We start from the raw sequence: 14,109 nt of genomic DNA on the forward strand, positions 1-14,109 counted from the left end.
TAGAATATGTGAAATATTAAAGTGGGAGAGGAATAATGATGACAAAAGGGTGCAGTGAGGAAGATGGGGCATAGAAGTGGAGAGGAGGAGGGTGGATGTAAAACCAACCAAAATGGAGTATGCTCAAAAGTCTCCTAAGGAAAACTGCCTCTTTATAGGCAATTAAAATATTAAGTTAAAGCATCAGGGATGGGGGCTCAGGAGATTGCTCAGCACAAATAGTTCTCATCCACAAGTTTGACAACTTCAGGACAGTCCTTGAATCTCATGTAAAGATAAAAGTAGATAAATGACTTCATAAAATTCTGCTCTGACCCCCATACGTGTGCATGCATGCCTCCTAATAGCAATTAATAATACATCAATAACAGGCTCTATTTCTTGTACTAGTGAGTTACACAGAGAAGGAACACTTTAGTACTTTATGACTGTGTTAGTCTTTGAACTAAGGTAATCATTTTCAAATTCTAAGAAGAGTAGTTTTATAAAGAATTAAATAAACTGGTGCTAAAATTAGTACTTAAAAAATCAAATCTATAAGTAAATTATTTTCAAATCCAATACATTTTAAAGGACATGAAATATTTTTAACCTGATGGATATAAGAATAACCACCCCAACCAGAACAGTAACAAAATCCCACAAACATTTTTGGGGAAGAGTTTGGATATTTTAGACAATAAAAATATCACGGAGTGAATGCCCAGAAGGCCTCAACTCACTAACAGTGGACTAGATGTCAAAGAGACAAAGTACAAAAATAAATTTACAGGTTGTATTTCGATGTTCTATCACCCAAAGGACACAGGTCCTCAATCTGTGTGTTTCTTTAAGCTGAGAAAATTTATTAAACTTAATACTTCCCAAGAGTGGGAAAGGACTAAATCTTTTTCCTATATGGTCAGGAATTTTACATCATTTTAGTGTTATATTTTACATCATTTTAGTGTTAATAAGAACAAACACAGTATTATCTACCTTCACCTTCTTGTTTATAGATGTTAAAAGTGATAGTTAAATATGAAACGTTGGCATTGATTTTCCCAGTCTCAAGGGTTAGCCTTGAACTTTTAAAATATTAAATAGTATGCTATGTTAATTGGATTTTTTTTGCCCTGATGCTGTGCGGTTTATTTTTGGATTCTTTTCTCAGTCATGTCTTGCATACCCAGACATGCCCAAACAAAGGTAAGATTTGTAATTTAATTAGATGGCATCATATTGATTTTCTAGGATTAGCTTAATTAGTCAAGGGTGTCCATCTCTAATATCTACAGTCCAGGCAGATAAATCTTTTCAAGGAGATTCCATCTGGAGAATTTAATACACAGACTCTCTATAAATTTTTAATGCATGACAACACACAGCTCCAAGTTAAAACAATGAGAGAATTTAAGATTGAACCTAAAGAAAAGTTGAAAACAGGAATTATGCCTCTGTGAACATATAAGGAACTCTAGAAACAACCTGATTAAAAATTGGACAAATAATCTAAACAAATATTTTTGGAAAGATGTTCAAGTAACCAAAATGCATATGAAAAAAAGCCCAGTGTCATTAATTATCAAAAAAAGTGTAAATCAAACTTACACTGAGGTACTATCTTACTTATTAAGAGTGTCAATCATTAAAAAGACTGTTTTTTTTTTCATTTTTGAGATGACTTCATTCTGTTTTCTATACTAATTTAAAATCCCTTGATAGTATATGGAGGTTCTTTTTCTGCCTCCTTTTCTTTGTTTCTCATGACACCTCTTTTCCCTTTTTTATCATTCTAGGAGGGGAAATACGGTGCTCCATTGTAGTTTTGATATGTATTTCCTGATGATTAATGATATGGAGCATCCCTCACATCCTTATCAGCCATCCCTCTGTATGCCTTCATTCAAGAATGTTCTTTAGATTTTTGCTTATTGAAAGTTTTTGCTATCAAACTGTAGAAAATTTTCATATTTGGGTCTTTAACCCATTATCATGTATATGATTTGTAAATATTTTCTCCAGTTTCACAGGTTGAATTTGTATTTTGTTGATTGTTTCGTGTTTCGTGTGGACTGTTTGTAGTGTGATGGAAACCTGCGAGTCCACCTTTGCTTTGCTTGTGTTTGAGGGGCCATATTAAGCACATTATCCAGCTCTGCTGTCTTCTAATAGTTTCAGAGCCAACTTTCCCACACTTACACCATCAGGACCAGCTCTACTGTGCTGCCCCAGCAAGGTACAGGGACCACTTGCCCAACTGCTATTGCTGGTGAGGGGTTGGGACAGTCCTTCTGCTCTGAGGTCACCATGGCCATCTCCTCTACCTGTCTCAGGTGTTAATGGACCTAGAGGACTGGGGATGGTATCTCTTCTCTGCCCATGCTGCCACACGTCAGATGAGTAGTGGGGACCGCTCTGCCATGCTTATTTATGGTTTTCGGGCTAACTCACTCACAACTCTGCATCAGGGGTGGCTTTATTGTGTTACCAAGGTGAGGTGCTGGTCCTGTTCTCCCAAGTGTTGCAGCTGTTGGGAGCAGGGACAGTTCTGCTCTTATGACCTCAGGGCCAGTTCTCCCATCTGCCTTGGGTGTTGATGGCAGGGGGTGGGCAACTCTCCCCTGCTCACGCTGCCACAAGACAGATGAGTAGTGAGGACAGCTCTTCCATGCTCATAACTTCAGGACTGGCTCACCCACACCTCTGCTAAGAGGGTTGGTTTTATTGTGCTGCCCTGGTAAGGTGTAGAGTCTGCTCTCCCAAGTGTTGCAGCTGATGCGGGTTAGAGACAACTTTCATGCTCGGATGCCCACAAGGCCAGTTCTTGCATCTGCATTGATGAGTGAGTGTGTGTGGGGGGGCATCTCTTCTCAGTACATGAGGCCATATAGCAGATGAGAGTTGGTGGGGCTAGGTCTCCCATGCTCACTATTTTGGGGCCTGCTCTTCTGAGTGGTGCAGCTGGTGGGGCCCAGGGACAGGTCTCTTGTTATGCCCGCAGGGTCAGCTCTCCCATTTGCCTCAAGCAATGATGAGCATGTGTGTGTGTGTGTGTGTGTGTGTGTGTGTGTGTGTGTTTGAGAGAGAGGGGGGAGAGGGAGGGAGGGAGGGAGGAGAGAGAGAGAGAGAGAGAGAGAGAGAGAGAGAGAGAGAGAGAGAGAGAGAGAGAGAAGGGCAATTCTCCCCTGCTCATGCTGCCAAAAGAAAATGGATGATAGGGACAGTCTTCCATGCTCACCACTTCAGGACTGGGTCACTCACACCTCCACCAACAGAGTTGGCTTTTATTGTGTTGCCCAGGCAATGTTCAGGACCTGTTCTCCCAAGTGTTGCAGTTTGTGAAAGGGCCAGTTTACTTCAGGGTCAACTCTCCTACCTACCTTAGACATTGATGGGTGGGAGTGGGAGAAGAGCATCTCTCCCCAGCCCGTGCTGCCATAAGCCAGAAGAGAGGTGGAATTCAGTCTCCTACCCCCATGATCTCAGGATTGGCTCACCTGTGCTCTCATCAATAGGGTCAGCTCTTCTGTGCTGCCTAGAGGAAGGACACGGCTCACTTTCCCTTGATGCAGTGTGTCAAAGGATCAGTTCCATCACCATCTCTGCTCATCCTATAATGCCCATCTGGGCTGGCTCATGTTGCAAGGTGCCAGATGGGCCCGTGTTTTTTCCTCGGAGACAGGGAGGACAAACCCAGACCAGCGAATGGGTGTCCTTGACCTATTCAGTTAGTTAATCACGATGCTGGGATAGGCCATGCTTCCTCATCAAAGATATCGTTATAGTGCTCAGCTGTCCAGCACCATAAATTGAATTCCTCTAACCCCAGCCAGACGGCGTGGGGTAGAGGCATGGCTGGAGTCCAATGGTGGACCTGGATTGGCTGAGTTCCTATAGTTGGTATCTTAATTTTCTATAATATTATTCAAATCAAAGTAAAACATGAATCAATTCACATTCTAAATCCATTTTGTTTATACAGGATTGATCTTCAAGCTTTCTAGGGCCATGTTCTCTCTCTCTCTCTCTCTTTTTTCTCTCTGTGTGCATGTGTTTGTGTGTGCATGTGTGTGTTTCACAATCAGTGGGCCTTTTGACTATAAAGATTTAAAAAATAATCACTTCTAACAATTAATGAAAAATGAGGGGGCTGGAGAGATGGCTCAGTGGTTAAGAGCACTGTCTGCTCTTCTAGAGGTCCTGAGTTCAATTCCCAGCAACCACATGGTGGCTCACAACCATCTATAATAAGATCTGGAATCCTCTTCTGGTGTGTGGGATACATGGAGGCAGAAGGTTGTGTACAAAATAAATAAATAATCTTTTAAAAAAATGAGGCCATGATGTGAAAGATCAAGGAGAAGTATATGGGATGGTTTTTATGGAGAAAAGGGAAAGGGGAAATGATGTAACTGTAATATTAAAAGTATTTAGAAAAGAAGTTCAGATTAAAAGTAAAACAACATTTATAAATCTGTATATGTAACTGACTTGCTTTGAGTAGTAAATATTTTTGTGAGATATTTTCATTTTCTTTGCTCTCCATCCCTAGGTTGCTATGTGTTGCCCTTCACAGGTATTCTGTGATGTACTCTTTCTTTCTAGTGAATACATTGTCTTTTAATGTGTCCAGTGTCAGAAAGTTAGTGTAGTTTACTTTATTCTAGGTCTTGTATTGACGTAAAGGAACATTTTGCCATTAAATAATTCTATTGTCATGATTGAACCCTGATTCTTTTGCATTAGAAATTTCACGTGACCTGTTTAATTCATGAGGTACTTGCTGCTTAATTGTCAAGTTTTATTTATGAGTATTATTATTCTTTATTCAATCTAGTTAGTGGGTATAGCAGACTCATAAATCCATGAAACTTTTCAGTGATCAATTAATTAGCTACTATTGCACCTGCCCCCTAAATAATTAACATTAATCACTACTAACAACCCTCATTAAAGTTATTAAGTTAACTTATTGCTAAGTTACCTAAAGCAGAGTCTTACAAACTTTTTGATTATGGTTCAGAGTAAGAATCACATTTTGCAAAACGATCTTGAATACACATACATAATCACACACACACACATGCATACACACTCAACCCTGCTGTGTGTATCAGATAACCTCTTGTAGTTTCTATTCTATTTTATGCTTTTTTACTTGACAGCAAACTAATATACAAGAGAGGTGTTACTGCCTATGCTACGTAGTGATTAACAGTTGTCTTTAGTGGCATAGTTATTGGTAAGCTGCTTAAGTGTCTATAATCTTTTATCCATGCTTCAGTAAATAATCCAAATTAAACTCATAAACACACACACAAATGCTTGGGCATGTACACACAGGTGAACACACGCACACGCTTATGCTTGCATGTGCACACACACAGGAAAACACACACACGTGCATATGCGATCACACATAACCTGAAAGTAGAAGAGGAACTAGCTGGGAAGAGGACAACAGGACCAATGGGAGTGGGGAGAGGGTAAGCAAGGGTACTGAGAAGTGTGGATATGGCTAACATATATTATATACCCTCTTGAAGAGATGCCATAAGTAAATTCATTATTATTTAAAATTAATATATGCTTATAAAAACTCAGAAAAATTTTGGCTTATAAAAATTCATATACCCAAACTGAAAATTAAGAAGCACACAAAATTATTACTCACTTGTTTCCTTCACCATTATAGACCCATTTGGTTGTGCCAATTCCTTCATAGTCTGAGGCCCAGTAATAAACACAGGCATTAATGTGCAGAACAAACAGCAAGTAGCCAGTTGTTCGAATGATTCTGTCAGAAAGAATAAACAGAAAGTAAGGGTTGACATTGTTTCTGGAAAGCGGCTGACTTCAGCGTTTTTGTTTGCTCTATGTCTCCAATGAGCCATCTTGCTTTACATTTGCACAAGTGTCAACTCCCATTTGAGCAGTAGAAAGAGAAGGTGACATCACATGTTGTCTGCTGTAGAGTCTTGAATGGGCTTGACAGAGTGTAAAAAAGTCTTCATTTCTTTGCACAGATGGTGTGAGTCAACTCTGTGAAAAACATGCCTCAAGGGTCACCTCTTCATCTGATTCCCATAAACTGTGCCACACAGGTTTACCTGGGTATCTGGAAGGCTCAGAGGACTTCAGGCTGTGATGAACTGTGACTGAAGGTCTCTGTGCTCATGTAGTTCAGAATGACAAATGAGTGAAATTTAGACTAAGCATGAATCATCATGAGGGATGGAGAGCTGACTTGTAAGAGTGGGCTTGTCTTTACTGTTTAAGTGGAAACACAATAGATCCTCTTTCCTACTCTGGCTTCCTTACTTTAATCTGACTTGAAATAGCCCAATTTACTTTGTGTAATGCATTTTTTATAGCAAAATACAAAATGTCCTATGTTTTTGAGCAGTATGGTTATTGTCTTCTAAATACTGTCTAAAATGTTCTGCTATCATTTCCTCTACTTGCTCCAAATTTACCAATGATACTCACCTATAGACATATGCTTTGTCCATTATAAACTCCAGGCGATTATTAAACTCAAAGAATGAAGTGTACTGTAAAAGAAATAAGCAGAAAATGAAAAAGTAATTCAACTGCATGTTTATTTGCATAAATATATTAGCATTTTATTCATTGAAAGTAATTTTATTCATGTCCTTAAAGACATCTCATATTTAATGGTATTTTCTCTTAAAGGTGCACTTTAACACTTTGCCAAACCACAGAGATTAATGCTTTATTTTATTTCTATCTTTTTGTTTCAGTCTTATTTATAATGCTTGTTGAAAATCAATAGTTTTTTCTAATGCATATAATAAAATTCCATTTTGCCATGATTAAAATCACACTCCCAAAACATAAATAAAAAAATAAAAATATATCATTGCCAACAATAACTTTATTTTTAGGAAGAGATGGCAAATTGTATATATTTTTTTCTCAAAATATAAAGTCCACTAAGTATTAGCAAAGGCTTGTTGTGTTCTATTAGAAGGTTCAACAGCTTCATGTGATCTAATGCAAAGAGAGTTGCTGTTTCCCTTAAGGCTCTTTCTTAAATGTGGCACATGTACACCAAGGGTACTCAGCTGTTAGGAAAGATGAAATGATGACATTTTCAGGCAAAAGGATGGAACTAGAAAAAATTATACTGAGTGAGGTAACTCAGGCCCAGAATTACAAATGCTGTATTTCTCTTTTATTACTACTTTTGTATCAGCTCTCACTTCCCTTAGATACTCTTATCCCAGCCTCTCCTCCCTCCTTCATTTCTATAGGAAATAGGGTATGGAATAAAACCATGGAATCACCATGAATCCTTGAGCTAAATGCCAGCCCTTCTGGTGGTATGTATTTATCATCATGTGACTCTACTTTGTACCTTGCCTCCATGGCTACAAAAGGACATAATAGCCCTGAAAAGAGTGTATGGAGGTCTTCATTGATATGCTGAATGTGCTTGGGAAGGGAAATCTTATAGACAGGGTCCTCAGAGAGTACTTGTTTCAAATATCCCCCAATTTACGTGTGACTTCTGTACCTCTGGAGTAAAAACATCATATTTTTTAATGGTAATAAGTCTTTTTATGGTAATAATTCTTAAATTAGAAATATACACAAATTATTTTCTTTTTTCCCTGCAGAATTCCTAAAAATATCCCTCAAAAGCTTCGATTGTGATTATTTCAATGTTTGATAACTGTTTATTGGGCTTTTACTAGAAGTTTGCTTAAAGGACATTGTTGAGAACTAATATGTTTATAGAAGAGAAAATTTGTGTTCGTAGCATGTTTTTCATTTCTATCTGGAGACAGGTACATGACAATATTTACCCAAGAGAATTGTCTATTCAAATAACGGCTTTATAAATAACTGAAAGATAGGAATATGCAACTAGAAAAACATCAGTATTGATTTATGTAACAACCTACATTAAAATGCTGTCTGTGGAAGGCTCCCTAACATGATTCAGCGATGCGCTATGAACATTCATTATTTTATAAACATTCATTAAAAAGCCACGTGAACTCCAAAGTCCACAGAAATCTTTTTAAAAATTGGTTATTTTTCAACACGTGCCACCTGAACTTCCTTTTGAGATTCCAAGTTTGACAGGATGGTGATCTGGTGCTAGACTTCTTGGGATCATGTTCTGCCTCGATTAATACTCATATTACAAAGTCACACCAGCAGCCTCTAGAGTTTTCTTGGGAATATGGGATATAGGCAGGACTCTTTAAACTTAGAAAAATCATAGGCATAGAAGGAAAGCTTTCTGTGCCTGATCTCTATCTATCAATATTATAGCAGATTATCTGGAGTAAGTTGAATAATGCCTACATTATCAGTGTGGATGAGCAGGCTTTCCACTCTGCTGATTCTCATCTACCTCACTGATAACATAAATGTGTTGGGAAGACTAAAACAAATAATGGAAACAAAGTGTGTACTTTGAGTTAGACATAGCAATTGCTATTGTTGTAGGATCCATCAGTTAGTTAAACTGTTGCTAGGTTACGCTAGAAAGATAATCAACCTGCTTTCCCAGGATCCATCACTGTTGCTAGGTTACGCTAGAAAGATAATCAACCTGCTTTCCCAGGATGCAAGAAAATAAGCAATTAAATCAATTTATTAAATTAGCAAAATCTTTTGTGTTCCTTTAAAGGAAGATGACTTTTGAGGTACAAGTTATCATTAGTATTCATTTTTAAGAAATGAGTTACCAAACATTGTTAGCTGGTGTGTGGGTGCTGGGAATTAAACCTAAATCCTCTGTAAGAGCAATCCGTACTCTTTAACAATTGTTATTCTTAAGTATTTATATAAAAGTCATTCAGATTTTCCTCTAAATAGTATGTTACTCAACAAAGCTGAGTTTATGAAACATGTATGTCTTAGAATATTTTTGAATAGAAAATACATATAAGTATTTCAAATAAACATTATATATGACCCTTAAAAATTGTATTCTTTTTGCCTTTATGCATCCTGATTTTCCTTCTCATATTAGGCAGCTGCTTTAATTAGTTTCTGAAAAATAGTATGTAGGAGTTTATGTAAATCTAGAAAAATTTTTTCTTTCTAGTTTACATAAACTAGTTTTCTGTAAATTACTCTCTATGTAGCTTTTTCCTTTTTTTAGGAATTTATTAACTTATATCTATATTAATACATAGAAAATTTTACCTTATTTTTCTAAAGCTAGTTAAACTGTAATATAGACACATTTCTGGGCCTCAAAAATTTAACTACTTTGTGATGTTTTGTTTGTTTGAGACAGAATCTATTCTGTAGCTCAGGCTAGCTTGAAAATTATTATTCAGTCCAGACTGGCTTCAAACTCAAGGAAATCCTCAGCCCCTCAAGATTATAGAGATTATAGAGAGCTACCACATCTTGATGAACATTTTAGTTGTAGACAAGGATCTAAAACTATGTTTGCACTGTTTCTATTATTTTATTATATTATAGAATCTCAGGTGAATAAAAACTTAGAGGTGACCCCATTTACCCCTTTTATTTTACAGTCTAATATTTCAAATATTCAAGAATTCTCTGATAAGACAGGATACAGGAAAAAATTAAAATTATAAAATATTTGTAATTATAGTAATCTTAAGAAGTACAAAAACACTCTTATTTTTGTTTTGAAAAATATATGTTGTAAAGAAATGGAGGATCCATGGGATAGGGGTGGAAATGAGAGGAAGTGGGGAAGAGGAACTGGGAGGAGAGGAGGGAGGAGAAACTGTAGCTAGGATGTTAAAAAATACTTGTAAGATAAATTAGAAGCAATTAGGAGTCACTTCCATCAGTAGAAGCAATGACATTCTTCTATTATTTATTTAAAAATTCATAATAGTGATGAATACTAAGAAATAGGCCATCCAGAAAAAGTTAAGAGTACTGTAAATTTTAGCATATCTAAACTTGCTTCAAGACTTCATTTAGGAGAAGGAGAAGGCAGCTGAATATAGTTTCTTTACCTTTAGTATTCGATTTGTTCTAAATATTGGATTGAACCCGAAGAAGATGTAGAGAACTTCAAATGGCATTATGGATATGACATCCATCTGTTGAAAGACCATACATAGTCATATAATTATGTATACAAGCTACTTCTCTGCGGCTATGATAAAATATTCTGCAAAGTAACCTAAGGATGAAAATGTTCCTTTTAGCTTATGGATCTAGAGGGTTACAGTCCATCACAGTGAAGAGGACTGGCCTAGACAGAAAGGCATGGGGGTGGGGGAGGGAAGAAAAAGGTGGCTGACTGCAATACATCCTAACTCGGGAAGCAGAGAGTTAACAGGAAGTAGAGGCCCAGAGAGCTATCACACTCAAATTGGCCTCCAGTGTGGTGATTCTTCTAGCAAGGCTTCACTTTTTAAAGCTCTACAACCTTCTCCACCTGACCCAGTTCTAGGGACCAAGTGTGAGTTTACAGGAAACTACAATACTATGTAAAAGTTGACAATCCATAATGAATTATTTACTATTTAATCCAAAAATTGCTTTCAGTTAAATATGCATGCTACCATTTATAGACATTAATACCATGAGAACAAGGAAACTAGTTTGTAGACTGCCAGTATATTTTATTTTCCCCTACATGTATTGGAACTATCCTTAGACATCATCTTTGCTCAGATTTTTCTTATCTCATATAGTTCAGTGATGACACAGATGCTAATGTTAAAACACATTTTTTATAGTCTTTGAAACATGAGATTCTAGAATACAAATCAAATCTATTTTTGATTTTGTTTGAAACTCTTATAAATTCATTGCAATGAAAATGTTTTATGGTCCATTCATTCCTCCAGCGCTCAGAGTGGATTTTGTCAGTCTGGTTCATCTAGGTTTCTTAGTGATTTCCATCACTGTCTTCTTTGGGTTGCTTTACTACTAACTTCCTGGTAGGAAAGTTTCTATCAGAGACTACACAGGTTAAAGAGAGATAGAAATCTTCACTGTTTACAACCAATCAGCAAAGCAAATGAGAGAAAGTATTGGAAAGCACTGTGATACTGTAGCTAAAATACTCATTTTAAAACTATTCAAGCCTTCTTATACCTTGGTAATCTTATGACGCTCCTTAATAATCAACATAATTTTGTCTACTTTTTAAAAAAATATTTTTAAAAATCTTGTGTGTGTGTGTGTGAAAGAGAGAGAGAGACAGAGATAGATAGATAGATAGATAGATAGATAGATAGATAGATAGATAGACAGACAGATACCTAGTTTAACAATACTGAGTGCTTGCTCAGGTAGTACATTTGCTAACAGACTTTAAAGAGCTAAATTACTGTCCTTGGTGGGGGAGGCTGGAGTCATGAAATGGCTTAGGCAACCTTGGGTTACCCCATGTGTGCCTGTTTTCAATTAGAAGACAGATTAAGAGATAACTATAAGGCATAAGATCATGTTTTTATCTAAGAGTAAGAGATGCTGTGTCATCTGAATAACTGCTTCTATTGTTTATTCTGCTCATATGCAGAACAGGTAGGAATAGATATAATTTTGTAGACTTTATAATACCACATCACATGAACAGCAAACTAGAATTTTGTGGACTATAAAAGATACACCCCACTTTCCCCAGTTGCAATTTAACTTGGAAGTTAAATATGGGCCCCCTACTTACTTTGACTTGTACATATTTAAGCCCTCATTTTCAGATAGAGGGAAATGCACGCAGAATAAAATATGGAGTGAAAATGGTTCTGCTTAAGCGGTTCTAGGCCTATTTGTGAGTAACCTACCTGAAACTTTGTAGAACTTCTGTAGTGTCTCTTCAGCTCATTTGGATCTACCTGTAATACATTTATATCATGATTATGTTCATCAGATTTCATGTATTACTCTTTTTACAGTCATTTCCTTCTCCTATTTTTCTTAAATCTTAGCTTATAATTATGTTATCATTATACAGCCTTTTGCATTTTTAAAACAAACAGCTATTCATGGTGCTTGTTTTCTTTTTTATTAATTTCACATATATTTTTAGCTAAACATTTTTATATGGTATATTTTTATCATATTCTTTCCTTCCCTCCAATTCTTCCAAGATCCAAGATCCTCCTCACCCTCATAGACACCTAACTTCATGGCCTTTCTCTCCAAAAAAAAAAAAAAAAGAAAAGAAAAAAAAAGAAAAGAAACAAAAATCAAGGCAAAAGCAAACCAAGGCAAATCAAAAATGCACACATACAAAAAGAAACACAGAATCTGTTTTGTTTCCTTTTTGTTATTGTCCTCCAGTTTAACATAGGAATACCAGGAGAGTCAGTCATATTGCTTTAATACATTCTTTTTTCATATCCACCCCTAACCTGCAGGAGTTGGGTCATAATTTGTTTTCCTACTTTTTTCATAACAAAATAAACAGTGCAAAGGCCACACAGGAACACTTAACATTTATGTTGTGGAAATCAGGATATTTTGAAGCAATAAATTTTTGGATCTTTGTAAAATTTTATTCATCATTATGTATGTATTTGTAATGTGTGTGTGTGTGTGTGTGTGCACACGCGTGTGTGTGTGTGTAGATCATAGGACATCTTTGTGGGGTTAGTTCTTCCCTTCCGTCTTTACCTGGGTTTGAGAGTCAAACTCAGATCACCAGACTGTGTAGCAAACACCTTTTACTTGTTGAGCAATTTTGCCATTTCCTTGGATAATTTATTTAAAACCAGGCTACCTGGCTGAATTATAATCTCCTTGAGGACAGGATTGACTTTGCCAGTTTGGTAAAGCAATGCCTGGAATGTTCCCAGAACTCAGTAAATATTTTGTGCATGAAGAGATAGAGGAATGAAGAAAGGGATACAAGTTTTGTAGTGCTTGGCATTTTCTGGAATAATTTTTTTATTTTTAGACTTCTCTTTCAAGGAAGCAGAAATGCCACTCGGTTTGCTTGCACGAGTTGATCAGCATTTTGGTGTCTTTCTTGGACTTACTCTAACATTACATCCAGGAGCTGTAGTCAGTAAAGCTAGACTCAACATTATTCGGCAATCTCTTCAAGCCTGACTGTGAGTTCCTTGTGCTGCATATTCTCCAAGCATGCCTATCCATATCCATGGATAGTCAGCCTAGGCTACACTCTCTGCCTCTCCTGTTCAGTCTCTCTCTTGGCAGTGGTCTCCCTGACTTAAGTGGTGCACCTCCTTATTCATTACAAAATGGCAGACAAAGGTCTTACTAACTAAGATACTTAATCCCTATTCATGTCTAATTCTATGACTCTACATGATTTTTGGGGAAAAAATTCTCAAATTTCCTTTTATAGTTAGCCAGGCTAACTAGTTCTTGTCTCAGCAACATTTTGAAGTTCCTTATCCTTCTCTATCTCTCAGTTTCTCAAATGTATCAGTTTCTCACTTGAATGCTTTTGCTGGGGTTGTTCCTGGAGCCCAGATCATGTTTGCTGTTATTGCAAAGGTGGAAGGGTATCGATAGTACCAGCTATCGCTCAGGATCAGATGACATCTGTTAACACAGCATAGAAGTTCACCGTATTTCATCTGTTTGTTTCTCCTTCAATCCTGAGCTACATAAAAAAGTCAGACATACTCTTTTATTTGTTTGATTGCGGGGGAGAAAGGGTTTATTTGGTTTAAATTTTCACATCATAACCCATCACTGAAGGAAATCAAGACAAGAATTCAATCTGGACAGGAACCTGGAGGTAGGAGCTGATGCAGAGAACATGGAGGTGTTTTATTCAATAGCTCGCTCCACCTGGCTTGCTCAGCCTGTTTTCTTATAGAATTAAGGACCACCAGCTCAGGGTTTTCTCAGTTCCTTACAGGTCTAGCCTCAGTAAGTGACTGATAAATGTATACTATATATCACAGGAGTACAAAGGCTATTAATATTAACATTGAGACTCAGATTCAATTTCAGTTATGTGTAGGAAGAAATCTCTTATAAACTCTTAATTAATTGCATTATTAGAACTTGGGCATATAGTAGCAGCAGCATCGAACAATTATCATTCATGTTATTTAATATGGGCATTTTTAATCTTCTCCTAATAATGTTTAAGATCAGTTAGTTGGGGCTGGGTAAATGGCTCATTAGGTAAAATGCCACATAAGCATGAAAACCCGA

At 36.8% G+C, this 14,109-nt stretch overlaps 1 protein-coding gene across 1 annotated transcript in view; it reads right to left on the bottom strand.

Moving 5' to 3' along the window:
* Cngb3 (cyclic nucleotide gated channel subunit beta 3) overlaps positions 1 to 14,109 on the bottom strand; it is a 129,480-nt gene that overhangs the window by 50,163 nt on the left and 65,208 nt on the right. The window contains exons 7-10 of the mRNA XM_075967652.1: positions 11,757 to 11,807; positions 9,972 to 10,058; positions 6,472 to 6,536; positions 5,657 to 5,779 (exon numbers count right to left, since the gene is read on the bottom strand). Coding sequence (XP_075823767.1) covers positions 5,657 to 5,779; positions 6,472 to 6,536; positions 9,972 to 10,058; positions 11,757 to 11,807 — 326 coding nt within the window. The remainder of the gene's footprint in view (positions 1 to 5,656; positions 5,780 to 6,471; positions 6,537 to 9,971; positions 10,059 to 11,756; positions 11,808 to 14,109) is intronic.

This window comes from Microtus pennsylvanicus, chromosome 3 (genome assembly GCF_037038515.1).
Source record: "Microtus pennsylvanicus isolate mMicPen1 chromosome 3, mMicPen1.hap1, whole genome shotgun sequence".
Classification (NCBI taxonomy): Eukaryota; Metazoa; Chordata; class Mammalia; order Rodentia; family Cricetidae; genus Microtus; species Microtus pennsylvanicus.